This window comes from Crassostrea angulata, chromosome 10 (genome assembly GCF_025612915.1).
Source record: "Crassostrea angulata isolate pt1a10 chromosome 10, ASM2561291v2, whole genome shotgun sequence".
NCBI lineage: Eukaryota > Metazoa > Mollusca > Bivalvia > Ostreida > Ostreidae > Magallana > Magallana angulata.
This window is the reverse complement of record NC_069120.1, coordinates 19,776,263-19,789,939: the sequence shown is the minus strand read 5'-3', so window position 1 is coordinate 19,789,939 and position 13,677 is coordinate 19,776,263. Positions and strand designations below refer to the sequence as shown.

General features: G+C 35.6%; 1 protein-coding gene across 1 annotated transcript; it reads left to right on the top strand.

The window, feature by feature from the left end:
- The first annotated feature begins 19 nt into the window (after positions 1-19).
- LOC128166571 (uncharacterized) lies at positions 20-4,689 on the top strand. The gene is made up of 3 exons (XM_052831837.1): positions 20-89; positions 2,537-2,640; positions 3,347-4,689. Exons 2-3 carry the CDS (start codon positions 2,538-2,540, stop codon positions 4,612-4,614), a joined length of 1,371 nt encoding a protein of 456 aa, XP_052687797.1. The 5' UTR covers positions 20-89; position 2,537; the 3' UTR covers positions 4,615-4,689.
- The last annotated feature ends 8,988 nt before the right edge of the window (positions 4,690-13,677 follow it).

Here is a 13,677-nt window from a genome sequence, read left to right as displayed (position 1 = left end):
ATTTCATTTAACGTCTGGTATAAGAGAAAAAACCAACATTCATGAGCACTGTTTTGAGCGGTCACTGGAGATTAAGTTCAAATATACAGGTAAGAAACAAGAGAGCATGTTGACTTTTTCAAGAGGCCCAGGATTTAATTTGTGTCCCGTGTATCGTTCAGAATTATTTGCGGATCAAATATTGCCAGAAAAATTGGGAAAAAACCAACAATTTAATTTACGAAAGGAAATATGCGAAGTTTAAAAAGTACGACGAAAGTTAAATTTCTTTCAATTGTAAAAAGGAAATAATTGTTTTTTGAACAAAGAGCGATAATTATTTTGATTGATTTTTTTGCCTGATAACTCTTTTCACAACTTTTTTTATTGTATCTACTCGGATAAAATGTTACATTATAAATCAAATATATAACAAAAACGACACATGATTATTTAAACATATTTAACGATATATATCATTACAATTTTGACTGAATCTTAAAAGTTAATTAAATCAAACATTTTAAAGGCCAAATTACTCAATCATTTCTTACAGAAAAATACTTACTTTCTGTATTCTTAAAAAAAGAAAAGGACTCAATTATTTAATTTGATTATTTACACGATTCTGTACATCGCAAAATAAAATTAACAAAGAAAAAGTTAATACAATTGATTGGAATGATTATTAATATCATTAAGGTTTATATTTACATTAGAGTGAATTACGTGTATATACACATCTTGTGCAAGTCAGGTACTTTTTTATTTACCACCCGATTTCCTAGTGGGTCGTCTCAAATATTATCAATTTTTAATATGGGACCATACGGGAATTTGTTGAAGAAACGCTAAATTTTCACATATATTGTAATTTTCCTATATTTTTTATTTTCTCTCCTGGAATTTCTTTTTTTTCTTCAAATATATGTAAACTTTCGTAAAACGGCACCAAGTGGTGAAATTTATAAAAAATGTTTATGTTTGGTCAAGGGTTAATACCAAAATCGCCTCCCCCCTCAAAAAGGCATATTGCATTTCATATTGGCTTATTAAAATTAATTTTTTAACGAAATATTATAACACTTTTAAAATGCTAATATGTTTCTCTTACTGCCCTCTTAATAAATCCGTTTTTTAAGTCCATCATCGCTTCCAATAAATGAGCAAATCATTCTTTTTTTCTTCGGCGGGAAATGATAACGCGTAAACGCCTTTTTAGCATTTTACCCTATCAAAGTCATAATCACAATTTTTCAACTAATTAACGTTACAAATAATTTAGTTTCGCATGAAAACACAATGCAAAAGAAAGTAATAACTTTGCACCCAAGACTACATAAAAATACACAGATGCACAAAGTCATGCGCACTCGCGAAACTGTACTCGGCCTTGTTCATCACTATCTTGACGAACAATAAATTCGAAACACGCGTTCAAACGACTTTTTAAAAGTTATTTCTTATGTGAGTTAATTTTGGTTTAATAATCTTACACAGAAACATTCCACCCGGAAAATTGCAAAGATCAAATTGTTAAGGTGTTATTTTGTCATTGGTTGTGACTTCTTACCGATTATCATACAAAGAAAAAAAGAATTACAGAAATTAGACAGATATGATTTTTGTATCTGCGATTGTCTGTGTTAGCATAGAAGTGGTTTTCGGATCGACATGGTTTATAACACTTCACTCAGTTAAAAAATAATTTTATTTTTTGTATTATAAATATAAGTTGTTTTGTTGTTTCTTTATTTTTTATTCATCTGTATGGTGGCATATCTCTGCCCCTTGTGTTACTGTGATTTTTCTATCAAATATATCATTCTATCGACATGCAAGATAAATATGTTGACATGCAAGATAATTATGTCAACATGCAACATAACTATGTTGACATGCACATCCACTTGTGACACCCAAGATGCTAGATGCTAACTTTTTATGTCGACATGCAACTTATTTATGTTAACATGCAAGATAAATATGCTGACATGCAAATTATTTATGTCAACATGCAACTTATTTATGTCGAGATGCAACTTATTTATGTCAACATGCAACTTACGTATGTTGACATGCGAGATAAATATGTTGACATGCAACTTATAAGCTGTATGTCAACATAACTAAGTTGCATGTCGACATAAATATGTTTCATGTCAATATATTTATCTTGCATGTTAACATAACTAAGTTGCATGTCGACATAAATAAGTTGCATGTCGACATCAAGAAGTTGAATGTTAACATAAATAAGTTGCATGTTGACATCAATAGGAAGTGTATCTAGCATCTTGGATGTCACATGTTGGCGATATTTGAGATTTTTTTAAACTCTTATTTGACTGCAGTTTTCTTGCATGTCAACATAGTTATGTTGCATGTTGACATTACTATCTTGCATGTCAACATGTTCATCTTGCATGTCGACATAATTAATAGAAAAATAACTTGCACACAAGAGGCAGAGATATGCCACCATACATCTGTTTCCAACGGGCAAATTAAACTTTAAATCATTGAAGATTGGCTCTTATATGATTTTCTTTCATAGAATGACAGGACTGACAGTGTTTTATGCCTTACTTCTGTTCTCCACGAAAGCATGGGGTAAAGGTGGGTCCGGCGGGCTCCACGGATTACTTGGCGGACGTCAAGGTAACGTTTTGTAAATATCGCTAGTATATTAAAAAACAACTTAAAGGGGCGTGGTCACGATTTTGGTCAAAAATTATTTTTTCGATTTTAATATTTACAATGCTTCAGTAAGGCATTTTTAATAGGCGACCGAAATTTGAGTATCATTCGTTGAGTAATAAGTAAGTAACAGGGCTCAAAATTCTTTGCTATGTAAACAAAGTGTTTGTTTACATTTTGAATGTTGAAGTAAAAATTCCAGTTTTAGACCTAAAATGAATGTGTTTAAAGTTAGAAACTGTTTATTTATGCTTAAATGAATAAAAAGATATACAAATCAGCTTGAAAAAGGGTTTTACTGGTATATTGAACCTATGTAAACAAAAACAGGGCACGAGCCTTGTTTACATGACAAAGAATTGTGAGCCCTGTATCTTGCTTAAAACTCATCGACGGGCACCCAAATTGCATTCGATCATTAGAAATGCATTCATAAAGCATTGTAAATAATAAAAACAGAAAAAAAAAATTGACCAAAATCGTGACCATGCCCCTTTAAATAGCGTGAATCTTATACCTGGTTTGTCAATGCATAGATTAACCATATAATAAATTCATTAGACATTTAATTAAACTAGTCTCCAAAACCAAAATGACGATCTTTAGTAAACTTTCACAATTAAATGTACGTAATTTACAATTGCATTAACATTCATGTAACCATTAGGAGGGCCTGGAGGTTTAGGGGGACCAAACCAGGGAGCAGCTAACCTCTTCCAGCAGTTTCAGTCTTTCGGGGGACAAGATGGGTCCGGTGGATTTCCAGGGGGAGCCGTTCCTGGTTTTGGACAAGGTGGCGCACCAGGTGGCCTGTCCGGTGGTGCTCCCGGAATTCAAGGAGGTTTTGGTGGATCCTTTGGTGGAGGAGCCATCCCATTTCCAGGCGGTTCTAGTGGTTCCATCGGAGGTTTACCCGGTGGCGCCAACGTAATACAAAGCAAAACACACAGTGGTTCAGCTGTTGTCTCTGGTAACGTGGCCAATACTTTCCCTATTGGTGGTAATGCTGCTGGTGGACCCTCATTCGGTGGTCCAGGTACTGGAGGGTCATCGTTTTTACATACCTTACTTGGCGGCGCTGGTGGCCCAGGGGGTCAGTTGGGGGGTATAGATGGCGGACTGTCCGATATTTTTGGAGGTGGTTTAGATGGTGGAAATATTGGTGCTCTCGGAGGAACCGGAAGCAGTGGCGCTTTTGGACCTGGTGGCTTTGATGGAATCGGATCAGGAGGTATTTCTGGACTTGGTAGTAGATTTCATGCTGGATTTAACGGAAATTCATTTTCCCCCGGAAATCAAGGCGGAGGGTTGGATGGATTAGGCCAAAGTGTTAGCTTCCAAAGCGGCCAGTCCGGATTTTTACAAGGACCTGGAGGAAATATTCCACAAGGGCTTGGAGGACTTGGCGACCTTTTAACAGGAGGAGGTAGAAGTGGTGGACTTGGGGGATTAGCTGGTCCTTCAGGTGGTCACGGTGGATCTATTGGATCTCATACTAAATCCATTGCTTTTGCACAGTCTGTTGGATCATCCGGAGGCCCTGGTGGACCCGGAGGTTTCGCCGGTGGTCCAGGAGGATTTGCCGGTGGTCCTGGAGGTTTTACCGGTGGACCTGGAGGCTTTGCCGGTGGACCTGGAGGTTTTGCCGGTGGACCTGGAGGTTTTGCCGGTGGACGTGGGGGTTTTGCCGGTGGACCCAGAGGTTTTGCCGGTGGACCTGGAGGTTTTACCGGTGGACCTGGAGGCTTTGCCGGTGGACCCGGAGGTTTTGCCGGTGGACCCGGAGGTTTTGCTGGTGGACCTGGAGGTTTTCCCGGTAGTCCAGGAGGTTTTCCCGGTGGATCCGGGGGTCTGAGTGGTGGACCCGCTGGATTAGGAGGCCTAGGGGGTCTTCAAAGTCACGGGATTGGAAAACCTAAAGCAAAGGCCGGATAAGCTGATTCTGTTGTATGTGTGTAAACCCTATGTTGAAAATGGTGTATAAATTATTAATAAATCTATGTTGTTGTACCTATGTCTAAATTATTTTGGTTAATTATTATGTTATCAAGGATATTGCACAAACATAATTATACTTTAATTTTGTCATTTTAATTGTAATTTAAATACATGTAAAAGGTTCAAATGATAATGCCCGTTGCAATGCACTCATGAATTTAAAATCAGAATTCTGAAACATCAGTGAAAAGTTTTGTCTTCATTATGTACTTTATTCTTCAACAAAATCTACATAGACATAAGTTGTTTCATTTCTGAACTCTTTTGCCGTGACTTTAAACATCGCAGTAGGTGGATACAAAGCTTCCTCCTCATAAGGGTATTTAGAATACTCAGCAACACGTCTTGGGCTTGTAATGAGCGTTCGAGAATTGTTGAAAATGAATTTGGTATTTCCTCTAAATAATCCATCAGAAGAGGACGAGGATGTAAATGATGTCCAAAGGAACTTCGTTCCAACCTCATACTGGTCTATTGTGGCTGAAGTCATCCTAATAACTCTGTAAGTTTGATTTGTCTCTACAGTCAAGTTTTTGTAATACATTACAACTGCCATAAGATAAGCAGTGTACGGGCCTAAGTACTTCTCTCTCTCGGTAAGTTCCTTTTTGCCGCAGATATGACTTCGCAGACTCTTATTAATAGGTCGGTATACAAATGCAGTGTATGAATAAATTGCCGCTTTTTCTAAATTGGTTTTTAGACCGGATTTAAAAGTCTTCGAATCAAGACTGTTAAATTTCTCCAGATTTTCCAAGACAATGTTTTTGATTATACCTTCGTCGGAATAGTAAAGATCTTCCAAAGCTTCATAGAATCTTCCGTTCAAATCAATGGAAGAGTTGATCTGGGTTATTCCGTAATTGACAAGCGAGATTCCATCCTTCTTCAGCTGAGTTAAGCACTCTGGGTCTTCAAACGTTCTCGGTTTTTGTTCGTTTTCTCTTCGGAGCAATTGAACAGCACGTGGTCTATACGCAGAGTGCGGCATACTGAAAGCTGCATTTCTGTGGTGTGTATCAAGGGCAAAAATTGCAATAATAAAAAGGAAAACCCTCTGCATTGCTCCTCTGAAATAAGAAGGAATTGAAATTTTAAATTACATTAATTTTGAAATTAAAAAAATAAGATATCCTTTATTCTTCACATTTTAGTAATAATATTATAGCTCGAACTGATTTTATTTTAAAAAAATTCTAGTGTGCAAATAATTAAGTTTGGGATTTGATGATACAAAGAATCCATTGAGTATATTTAGCGACATGCTTTTCGAAATCGAACAAGTTTTAAAAATGAATAATGCTCAAAAGGAAATTAGATCGAAATGTAGTCACATCGCTCTCCCCTTCTCTAACCCCGCTTAGTAGAAACATTCCATACTCACCCTATAAGTTAGCGAATGGCGACTGAAACAATCGGCCAAATTCAAACTATACATGTAACTGATGTAAGGCTTATTATAACAACTTTGATTATTTTCTATTTATTTGAAATGCCATATCTGATAGCTTAAATATCATGGACAAAACAAGAAATGGCATTCATACTAAATGTCAGTTGTATAATTGCACTTTAATAGCATATGTTCATTTCGATAATCTAATAAAAGAAGTTAAGTGAATTTTCAGACTTCGGAAATAAACTATTAGAAGCTTTTTTTTATTCTACAATGTGTGTGGAGGGATGAATTTCCAAAAGATTCCTTTGTAATCTTGTTTAAAAACTTACCGAAACGTATACTCCAATTTATAAATGGAAGAGGAACCAGGAACAGGCATATATATGATTTTTGCTGGTTTTGACACTTCTTCCATGCATGGAGTCTGGCGTCATACCACGATTTTAATGTTTTTAACCATTGTTGTTCATCCAATAAATTGTTTTCTTTTAGTTTAAACAATATTTATTTAGTAAATTTCATCATACATATTATAATGACAGTACACAGAAGATTGAGAAACAAGCCAAAAGGCTTATGTTTATCTCGCTCTCGTGTCAATCTCGCTCTTTTAGATTTTGAGCAATGCAGAAAATACATAAGATGTCCCCGCGTTTAACTTCAATGATGTGTACCAAATAAATGCAATTGTAATCTATCCGAACGAGAATATCTATGTTACATATATATCTACCTTATCACTATCTAACCACTATCTAATATCATCTTTGAGAGGGGTTTCATACAATGATAAGAACCTTTAACAGAACATAGAGATCATCAATTATCAACATACCATTATGCAAAATAAGGTTAAACGTGTGATTGATTTGTAAAATAATCTTATTGTGTCTCAATACTTATAATACATGTACAGTAAACACAACGAATATACAAAACGATTTCTACAGCACTTTCCGATCCGTGAATGAAATGTTGCAGCAGATTCCGATCCGTGAAAGAAACGATACGATGGTTGTTCGAAAATTATTGAGTTACTCTTACTCCGTTGGGTAACAAGATAAATCATTGAAATTTCACCACAAAATAAATCAGAATAGCTGTTATTAACCTGAAAATGTTGAAATTATAGTGACATTATTTGTTTATTCCTGGTAAGCTAGCTAACAAACTTCTCTACATCCATTGACCCTGAGCAACCACAACATCATCGCAACGTCATTAACGTTTCTCCTTCCTTCTATGTTTTAACATCTTATAAACGAACGAAAAACATGAACTATTCTTCAATTTTTCATCTTTTCTTTTAATTGTAAAATTGCAACAGTAACATATTCTTTTCATTCTTGATTTTTTGTGAGGTATTTCTTCCCAAAAGTCGACTTACTGTGAAACGTCTCTTTCATACATTCTGTATATTTCTTTGAACTGTTGAAATCAGTTTAAATTAAAAGTACTTGATCCCTTTGTTTTAATTCAAGCTAGTTAAAAAACCAGTAAATATACCCCGATTAACTGAAGCTGTTGACCCCTTTTCATTGTATAGTTTTTGTCTGAGCAATTCCTTGGTCAGAAAAAAGGTCCTTTTCCGAGATTCCCACCGATTTGAGGTATTTTCGCTGGCCGCATTGACGTCAAAATTCAATAAACCATCGCAGTCAGATTTCTTTTGCTTGGTACATATTTTTGTTCTATCTCCGTCTTTCAAATGGAACACTAGTGAAACTCGCACAAATTAATCACAATAAATAGCAAAATGAACATATATAAATTGATTTTTCTTATCAGTACATGTAGGTCTGCCAACACTTAAATATCTAAGTTTTTTACTCCAACCACCGACTTGTTCATGTACCGTCGTAAACAAATTATTAATTATTTTGTAATATTACTTTGCTCAATTATTTGTTTAGGTTTATGCCAATTTTCAGTTAAATTCGTCACTTAGAGAAGGAAATATCTATGTTGTCTCAAGAATTTCCGAATAACCCTTGTACAAGATATGGAGGAACATACGCTTGTGAACGACACTCAAGATATCAGAATGACTAGAATAGTTCCAGATTGCTCGTAGATATTGTTATTAGCAGCCAATATGCAGTTGTTATTCCGATTGCTCGATGAATTCCTCGCTTCGTTTAGCTCCTTTATTGTGCTTAAGTAAATATCCACCTCTTAGATATAGTCCTTTTACCCTACTGAAATAATATTAAACATTTCTATAAACTGCATTAATTTAAGATATCTCACTCGTCATGTTTTGATTTCATTGCGCACATGATCATTAAATCTAAAATGAGCATGATTTTTTTTTTATTTAATCAGCACAGACAGGTATTTATTTCATAGTAACACAACATTCATAAAAAGAAACCATTTGAAATTTGATAAACAAACACTTAAAAACCTTAAAATGTAGATGATTTAAGTTTTTTACCCCAACCACCGACTTGTTTAAGTACCGTCGTGAACAAATAATTAATTATTTTGTAATATTACTTTGCTCAATTATTTGTTTAGGTTTCTTCAATATATTTTTTTTTAAAATATCAGAATCTTGACGAACAATAAACCCAAAACACATTTTCAAACGACTTTTTACAGATTATTTCTTCCGGAAGCTATTGTCCTTTCCGATATATTTTATTTTTTTTAACAAATAAAATATATAACATGACTACTTAGTCATGTTGTATATTTCATTTGATAAAAATAAAACATATCGGAAAGGACACTATTATTATTATTTTTGGTAATTTGATTTTTTTTTAATTTTGTTTACACAGACGCATTCCATCCAAAATATGCAAAGATCGAACCAGTCGTGTAATATTTTGTCATTGGCTGTAACTTTTATTCCATTACCGGTATCATGCAAAGAAAACTGAATGAGAGATAATAGTTCAGATTTTTGTATCAGCGATAGTCTATGTTAGCATAGAATGGATTGATTTTCTGATCAACGTGGGTTTTTTTTTTAACATTTCACTCAAATATCATTTTATTTATTCAAATAACAATTATCATTTGTAATTGCTTTGTTTTGTTTTGTTTTTGGGGTGGTTTTTTTTTTGTTTTTTTTTTTGGGGGGGGGGGGGTTTGGTCTATTAACTATTTATTTATCCATCTGTTTTAAACTGGCAAATTAACCTCTTAAAATTTAATTATTGAAGATTGACTCATATGATTTTCTTTCATAGAATGACAGGACTGACAGTGTTGTATGCCTTACTTCTGTTCTCCACGAAAGCATGGGGTAAAGGTGGGTCCGGCGGGCTCCTGCACGGCCTAATTGGCGGAGGCCAAGGTAACGTTTGAAATATCTCTACATACTGATTACAGCTAATATTTCATAGCATGAGCTTTATACATGTACCTGGATTTTCAATGCGTTAGTTAACTAAAAAAACATTAAACATTATCAAACTAGAGTCCTAAACCGAAATAATGATCATTAGTAAACTTTCACATGTAAGTGTACGTAATATACATTTATGTATCTATAGAGTGACCATAGTGGGGCCAACACTTTTCCTATCGGGGCAGCAGGTGGACCCTCATTCGGTGGTCCAGGTACTGGAGGGTCATCGTATTTAAATAGCTTACTTGGCGGCGCTGGTGGACCTGGAGGTTTTGCCTGTTGACCTGGAGGTTTTGCTGGTGGACCTGGAGGTTTTGCCTGTTGACCTGGAGGTTTTGCTGGTGGACCTGGAGGTTTTGCCTGTTGACCTGGAGGTTTTGCCTGTTGACCTGGAGGTTTTGCCTGTTGACCTGGAGGTTTTGCTGGTGGACCTGGAGGTTTTGCCTGTTGACCTGGAGGTTTTGCCTGTTGACCTGGAGGTTTTGCCTGTTGACCTGGAGGTTTTGCTGGTGGACTTGGAGGTTTTGCTGATTGGACCTGGAGGTTTCGCCTGTGGACGAGGAGCTTTAGCTGGCCATGGTGGACAGGAGTTTTTCCCGGTGGTCCAGGAGTCCCAGGGTGTATTGGATCACAGGATTGGAAAACATCAGGCAAAGGCCGAATAAACTGATTTTTAGGTCACCTGAGTCACTCGGGTGACCTATTGCAATTGGTCTTCGTCCGTCGTCGTGCGTCTGTGCGTCGTGCGTTAACAATTTTACATTTTTAACTTCTTCTTGAAAACTACCAGGCCAATCGTTACCATTTTTGGTGTGAAGCATCTCTATGGTAAGAAGAATCTAAATTGTGAAATTCATGGCTCTACCACCCCTGGGGTGCCACGGGCGGGGCCAAATATGCTAAAAAAGCCAAATTTTCAAAAAATCTCTACTCCCACGCATGTGAAGAAAAAACTAAATGCATGGTTATGTTGTCCATGAAGCTCTCTACCAAAATTGTAAAATTTATGGCCCCTGTGTCAGGGGTTCTGGTTCTAGAATGGGGCCAATGTGGCCATATACACTGTAGTAAAAATGTATTAAATCTTAGAAAATCTTCTTCTCTACTACCATATACATTTGTCAAAAACTAAATGCATGATTATGATGTCCATGAAGCCCTCAACCTAAATTGTGAAATTCATGACCCCTGGGTCAGGGGTTCAGGCTCTAGGGTGGGGCCAATATGGCCAAATAGTAAAAATGTATTAAATCTTAGAAAATCTTCTTCTCTACCCCCATATATATTTGTTAAAAACTAAATGCATGATTATGATGTCCATGAAGCCCTCTACCAAAATTGTGAAATTCATGACCCCTGGGTCAGGGGTTCAGGCTCTAGGGTGGGGCCAATATGGCCAAATAGTAAAAATGTATTAAATCTTAGAAAATCTTCTTCTCTACTCCCATATATATTTGTAAAAAATTATATGCATTGTTATGATGTCCATGAGGCCCTCTACCAAAATTGTGAAATTCATGACCCCTTTATTAGGTGTTCAGGCTCTAGGGTGGGGCCAATATGGCCATATAGTAAAACTTTTTTAAATCTTTAAAAATCTTTTTCTCTACTCCCACACATGTGAGCAAAAAACTGAATACATGGTAATAATGTCCATGAGGGCCTCTACTAAAATTGTGAAATTCATGACCCCTTTGTTAGGTGTTCAGGCTCTGGGGTTGGGCCAATTTGGCCATATAGTAAAAATGTTTTAAATCTTAAAAAATCTACTTCTCTACTCCCACTCATGTGGGCAAAAAAATGAATACATGGTTATGATATCCACTATCTCCTTTACCTAAATTGTGAAATTCATGGCCCCTGGGTCAGGGGTTCAGAACATGAAAGGGGGGGGGGGGGCGCAATATGGCAATATAGTGTTAATGCATATAATGTTTAAAAATTTTCTTCTCTATTCTCACACATCTGTATAAAAAAACTGACTAATAATCATGTTTACCAGGAAGTCCTCTACTGAAATTTGAATTTTCATGTCCCCTCAAGGATGGGTTTTGACTCTAGGGCAGGACCAAAATGGATGTATAGATGTTAATGCATATAACGTTAAAAAATTATTTTCTTTACTCCCACACACCTGAAAGGAAAACTGAATTCATGATTTTGTAGACCAGATCTTTTAGTTTTTTCACCAAAATAATAGGTTTCACAGTTCTTTTTGAAATGTGGTCGTCATTACAAATTTATAATTTTTCTACTCCAGTATGAAACCTAATTAATTAGATGCATATATGAGACTCCATGACAAGTTTGTGTATGGGATATATGCTACTCAGGTGACCGTTAAGGCCAATTGGCCTCTTGTTTACCATGTGTTAAGTCTCTATGTTAACAAGAATAGAATTCCTGGGTCCCCCGCCAGTCAAGCAGTATACTAGTATCGACCAAGGCTGATTTAGGAACTTGACCAAAGTATTAGTGGTATAAACATTTGGTATAAATTTCATGTAAATCCGTCAAAATTTGTAGGCATGAGAGCGCTTACAAGGTCAATTTTTTGATAAAACGGAGTCATTATTGTGGTCAAAGTCCCATCGACCAATGCTGATTTTCGAACTTGACCAAGGTAATAGTGGTATAAATTTAATGAAAATCCGTCAAAATTTGTAGGCATGAGAGCGCTTACAAAAAAGTGTGACGGACGGAAACACGGACGCACGGACCCACGGACACACGGACGGACGCCCGGCATTTCTATGCCCCTGCTCCGCGTTGCGGCGGGGGACAAAAATTGTGTATGAATTATCAATAAATTTATGTTGTACAGATGTCTATGTTGGTTTGGTTAATTACTATTTTACTAAGGATATTGCAGATACATATACTTTTATTTCTTTATCAATTTACATTTTAATTACAATTTAAAGTATCTCACTTCCCACGTTTTGATTTTATGCGCAGATGATCTTTATATTTTTTATAATCACAAAAAGATTGATTTTTCTTAATTACACGACATTCAAAAAGAAAATCCATTTGAATTCAAGAAACTAACATTTTTTTTTGGGGGGGGGGGCTTTTTTTCGTGCGGAAGGGTTTTTCGACGAAACATTTGGTATAAATTTAATGAAAATCCGTCAAAATTTGTAGGCATGAGAGCGCTTACAAAAAAGTGTGACGGACGGAAACACGGACGCACGGACCCACGGACACACGGACGGACGCCCGGCATTTCTATGCCCCTGCTCCGCGTTGCGGCGGGGGACAAAAATTGTGTATGAATTATCAATAAATTTATGTTGTACAGATGTCTATGTTGGTTTGGTTAATTACTATTTTACTAAGGATATTGCAGATACATATACTTTTATTTCTTTATCAATTTACATTTTAATTACAATTTAAAGTATCTCACTTCCCACGTTTTGATTTTATGCGCAGATGATCTTTATATTTTTTATAATCACAGAAAGATTGATTTTTCTTAATTACACGACATTCAAAAAGAAAATCCATTTGAATTCAAGAAACTAACATTTTTTTGGGGGGGGGGGGGGGGGGCTTTTTTTTCGTGCGGAAGGGTTTTTCGACGAAATGACAGAGACAAACAATTTTATGAATTTTAATATACTTTTCTTTTCATTATGCTTTATTCATTATTCACATTCTTAACATTTGATAGGTTTGTAACATATCTTAAGGTTCTGTGTGACATGTACAAAATTAAATCTTATGAGAGTAATAGACTTTTAGCAGAAAATCATGCAAATACATATAAAATGTCTGAATTATTAAACCAAATTTATCGAACTTTGAAACCCCATATCTCAAAATTGTTATCATTGACCCCCATGTTATATTATGTCAAAATGATACTGAATACATATCTAGGCAAACTGGATAAATCTTACAGAAATCTTGATATTCAAAAAGATTTCCTTCCAAATCAAATTGTAAATATTATAGAAATTGTCTATTTTAAGTGCAAAAGGTCACAAAAATGTTAATGCAAATACGTACATAATTTTCTCGTAATCCCTCTATTCAGTGTGACCATTGTGAATAATTAAAAACAATACTAGTATTTGAATAAATGAATTTAATTAAACAAAATTGCTGACAACAAATTCTTATCAGGCTGAAATTGCATTTTAAGTGCAGTGCATAAAGGTCAAATTAAATGGACCATAACTCAGAGGGATAAAAACTGCCCCCCCCCCCTTTTTCTTTGTATTTTATACAG

Coding starts and splice junctions, on each gene's coding strand:
- LOC128166571 (XM_052831837.1), top strand. CDS start 2,538: ATGACAGGACTGACAGTGTTTTATGCCTTACTTCTGTTCTCCACGAAA. Junction 2,641..3,346: donor ATTACTTGGCGGACGTCAAG/GTAACGTTTTGT, acceptor TGTAACCATTAG/GAGGGCCTGGAGGTTTAGGG.